Here is a 4,176-nt window from a genome sequence, read left to right on the forward strand (position 1 = left end):
ACGGCTCCTGCCTTTCAGGTGGAATTCCGGGTCTTTGAACCGTCTCAGTAACTAGCTGGGGGGAGGGTTGTGTCGAGGGGAAATGAGGAAAGGGGTGGCTTTCAGTAATCATCTGTAAATTCCTGATTTATAAGACTAACGTGATCTATAACGGTTGGAAGGAGCACAAGGCAAATGCGGGTTTATTAGGAATGACGCCTTTTGTGTTTTCTTGCTGGCTTGTTTGAAGAGCGAAATCCGAGCACGGGTAATATCAAATGTTCCTTTTGGTTAGACTTGGAGTGACTGCAACTCGGGACAAATCCGTGTAGCCTGGAAAACTTTTCAGTTAATCATGAAAAAAATATCCAAGATGCACATAGGGCTACGGTACAAGCAGTATACTTCTCTCATGTGTGTATTTTATATAATATATACATATTTATATATATATCTTTTCCTTGATGTGTAGTATAGATATACTCTTTTCGTGGATGTAAGTGTAGAGATAGAGCTTATATTTTTCCTATGTGTATCTATTATAACATACTTTATCTTACATTCTAGTCCATATGTATTTTCCCACTCTACATGAAGGTAAACTGTACAGAGAGAATAAATACACACAGAGATACAGGACTACGTAGATATCTTTTTAAATTATTGAATACATGGAACCAATTTGTTCTCCATTTTCCCTGTCAGTGTTCCCCCCCCCCCTCCCTCCAGTGGGGAAAAAAATCGGAAAATCCGAAGAAAAAGATTCAGGGGGAAAAAAACGCCAGTAACACTTTAATATATTTGCGTGAAACTCTGGCTCTTTGGGCCCAGAATTCACATTTATAAGCCATAAATAAAGCATACAGAAACGATAAATTAATCAGATCCAAGTAGTTTACTCTCCCGGTAACATCAAACGTTTGTATCAATTACAACAATCTACCCTGTCGTCTTTTTTTTTTTTTTTTTTTTTTTTGCTTTTTGTGAAATTTTCTTTTTTTTTCTCTCTCCTTTTTTTGTGATTTTTTTTTCCTCTCTCTTTTTACAACGTGACAAGACTTTTGGTCCTCGGTTTCAAAACTAGCATTGTTTCACACTGAATAAGTTTTCCGTCACTTTCACACACACGCACAGAAAAAAAATAGATATATTTATAACTCCCTGCGACAAAAAGGTTACCCCATCCTCGCTGCCCATAAAATCAACCCCCCCCCCACCCCCCAACAAACCGACCAAAGAAACCAAATATCCCCGACTGAAATCGGTGTTTAAAGAGGCCGGGGCAATCCCGGGGCCTGATCCCACAGCCCACTGGACTTTGGATCAGGCTGGGTGGGTGGAAATGTGTCCTTTGAGGATGGGGTTGGGAGGCTCGGAACACAAATAAACACAACAGCTTGAGCCAAGGACATCACCAGCGTGCTCCAGCATCCAGCCCCCGGGGCCGGCTGGGCTTGGCAGGGGAGCTTTAGGAAGAGTTCATGATGGGCCGGGAATACACACCTTGGTAATAAGAGGTGTCTCCGGCCAGCGGGGAGGCTTCTAAGCCACTTTTGTTCGTGACCGGGCCCATGGCCAGGCTGCCGGGCATGGGGGAGCCGTAGCCGGAGTAATGCATCACCTGTTCGTAGGCCTTGAGGTCCATTTTGTGGTGGTGGGGGTGATGGTGGGGGTGATGGTGGTGGGGGGGCGGCGGCTGCTCGGAGGAGGACATCAGGTTGTTGATGGAGAAGGGGTGGTTGAAGGCGTAGTGGTGCTCGGGCTTGAGGTGGGCCTCGTGGGCCAGGTGGTGGGGGGCGAGCAGGTGCTGGGCCGGCGAAGGGGCCTGCTGCGGGGGGGTCCCTTTGAGCTCGGCCAGGGCCCGCTTGTGCTCGCGGCAGGGCGAGGCGCCGGGGTGGGGGGACTCGGGCCCACCCGCCGAGCCGTCGGAGGAGCCTCCTTCCCCGGGTTGGGGCGGCTGGGGGGGCTGCTGGGGGGGCTGCTTCTTCCCCCCTCCTCCTCCTCCTCCTCCTCCTCCCCCCCCTTCCTTGCTCTTCTCGCACTTGAAGCGCTTCTGGCGGCGCAGGTAGCAGCCGTTCTCGAACATGTTGCCCGAGTCCGGGTGCAGGGTCCAGAAGGAGCCCTTGCCGGGCTTGTCCGGGGAGCGGGGCACCTTGAGGAAGCAGTCGTTGAAGGAGAGCGAGTGGCGGATGGAATTTTGCCAGCGCTGCTGGTTCTGCCGGTAGAAGGGGAACAGGTCCATGATCCACTGGTAGATCTCGCTCAGCGTCAGCATCTTGTTGGGCGACTGCTGGATGGCCATGGTGATGAGCGAGATGTAGGAGTAGGGGGGCTTGGCGTGGGTGTAGCTCCGCCGGTAGGTCTTGGGGTCCCGCGAGCGGTTGAGGTTGCCTTGGCCGTACATGGGGCTCATGGAGTTCATGTTGGGGTAGGGGGCCAGGGCGTTTATGGAGCCGGCCTGGGCGCCCATGGGGCTCAGGCTGGGGCTCAGGTGGGCCCCCATGCCGCTGCCCATGCCGGCCATGGCCCCCGGGCCGGGAGACATGCCGGCCAAGGACGGGCTCATCCCGGTGCTGGCGTAGGACATGTTCATGGAGCCGGCCCCGCTCATGTTGGCCGGGCCGCTGCTCATGGCCGACATGCCCATGTAGCTGTTCATGCCCAGGCCCGCGTTCATGCTGCTCACGGAGGAATAGCTCTGCAAGGAGAAGGGGGGAGAGCGGAGGGGAGAAGGGGGGGTGATTAACGTCGGCTGCCATGCAGTGCCTGCCACCCCTAGGCTGCTCTAGCAAGGGGGCTGCGGGCGCGGGGGCGCCCCGCAAGCCACCCCGCAGCGCCCGGGGGAGCCCCGCAAGCCAGCCCGCAGCGCCCGGGGGTGCCCCGCAAGCCACCCCGCAGCGCCCGGGGGCGCCCCGCAAGCCACCCCGCAGCGCCCGGGGGCGCCCCGCAAGCCACCCCGCAGCGCCCGGGGGTGCGTAGGACGCGGCTGCCGGGGCGAGCTGCTCTCTGCCGGGTCGCTGGTTGAGCCGGGTCCGAAAAAGCAACACTCAGCTGGCAGGGGAAGGGGGCTGCTCCCACCCAAGAGCGCCGCGAAGGGGCAGCGGTCGCCCCGGTTGGGACCTGGGGCGAGGGACCCGGTGGGGGGGATGCGACTGCCCCGGGCTGCGTGTGTGTGTGTTCAGTGGTTACAAACCCCGCTGGCCGCCAGACCCATCGATCAGCAAAAAACACCCTGCGCTCTGGAGGGGGGGCGCGGGTCCTGCATGGCGAACGACGTGGGAAGGGAACACGCGCGGGGGGCCCCACCCGAGACGGCGCAGAAGGGACTCCCCGCCGCCCAGCGAGTCGCTCTCCCCGCTCCCCCCCCGCCTCCAAACCCACATTTCCAGCCCTAAACGTTTCCCCCCTTCTGCCGTGCCCGCCCCCCCCCGTTTTCTCCCCACCCCCCAGGCAGCCCCATGCCAAACACAACTTTGTCTGCCCAGGGCAGAGGATTTGGAGGCGCCGCGAGTCAATATTTGATCACCGAGTTAATATTATCTCAAGGCTAACACGGCGTCGTGCCCACCCCGCGCCCTGTTTTCGCCCGAGGAGGGGAGCCCGGGAGGCGGCCGGGGGACGGGAAGGGGGTGTGGGATGGGCAGGGCGGGGGGGCCCGGGACACACACTCGCTCACACCCACGCACGCCGGAGGAAGAAGTGGTCCCTACCTCGGGCTCCGCGTAGTAGCCGCTCCACTCCGAGTGCTCGTGGCCTTCCATTTTCACGGCTCCGAGCATACTGGAAGCAGAGTGCATGGCCGTTTAAAATTTAACAGCCACAAAACCGACGACAGGAGAGAGAACAACCCCAAAAAAAAAAAAAAACACCCCCCAGCCCTCCCTCCCCTCTGCGTCTCACTCCCTCTCTGCCTGAGCCGGGTGGAGGGGGAGGGGGCGAAGTGGCTGCTGCAGGGCTGGGGTGGCTGGTTTTTTCTCCCCCCCCCCCAGCCCCCGCCCCCGCCCCCGCCCGCCTTGCTCCTGCTGCTGCTTGGGTGGGTTTGTTGTTTTTCTTTTTTTGTCTTTTTTTTTTTTCTTTGCAGCCCAGAGGCGCGGTGGGAAAAGGGGGGAGGCGGAGGACAAGTGCTCCCGTGACGTTGGGGGCTGAGTGAGATCGCGCCGGGCGCCCCCGCCAGCCTCCAATCCCCAGACCCCGGGC

At 58.4% G+C, this 4,176-nt stretch overlaps 1 protein-coding gene across 1 annotated transcript; it reads right to left on the reverse strand.

Annotated features, from left to right (window-relative positions):
- Positions 1 to 751: 751 nt before the first annotated feature.
- Positions 752 to 3,811, reverse strand: FOXA2 (forkhead box A2). Its single transcript, XM_048842419.2, has 2 exons — positions 3,690 to 3,811; positions 752 to 2,677 (listed from the first exon to the last, which is right to left on the reverse strand). Exons 1-2 carry the CDS (start codon positions 3,774 to 3,776, stop codon positions 1,448 to 1,450), a joined length of 1,317 nt encoding a protein of 438 aa, XP_048698376.2. The 5' UTR covers positions 3,777 to 3,811; the 3' UTR covers positions 752 to 1,447.
- Positions 3,812 to 4,176: the final 365 nt, after the last annotated feature.

This window comes from Caretta caretta, chromosome 3 (genome assembly GCF_965140235.1).
Source record: "Caretta caretta isolate rCarCar2 chromosome 3, rCarCar1.hap1, whole genome shotgun sequence".
In the NCBI taxonomy this organism is placed as follows: Eukaryota; Metazoa; Chordata; order Testudines; family Cheloniidae; genus Caretta; species Caretta caretta.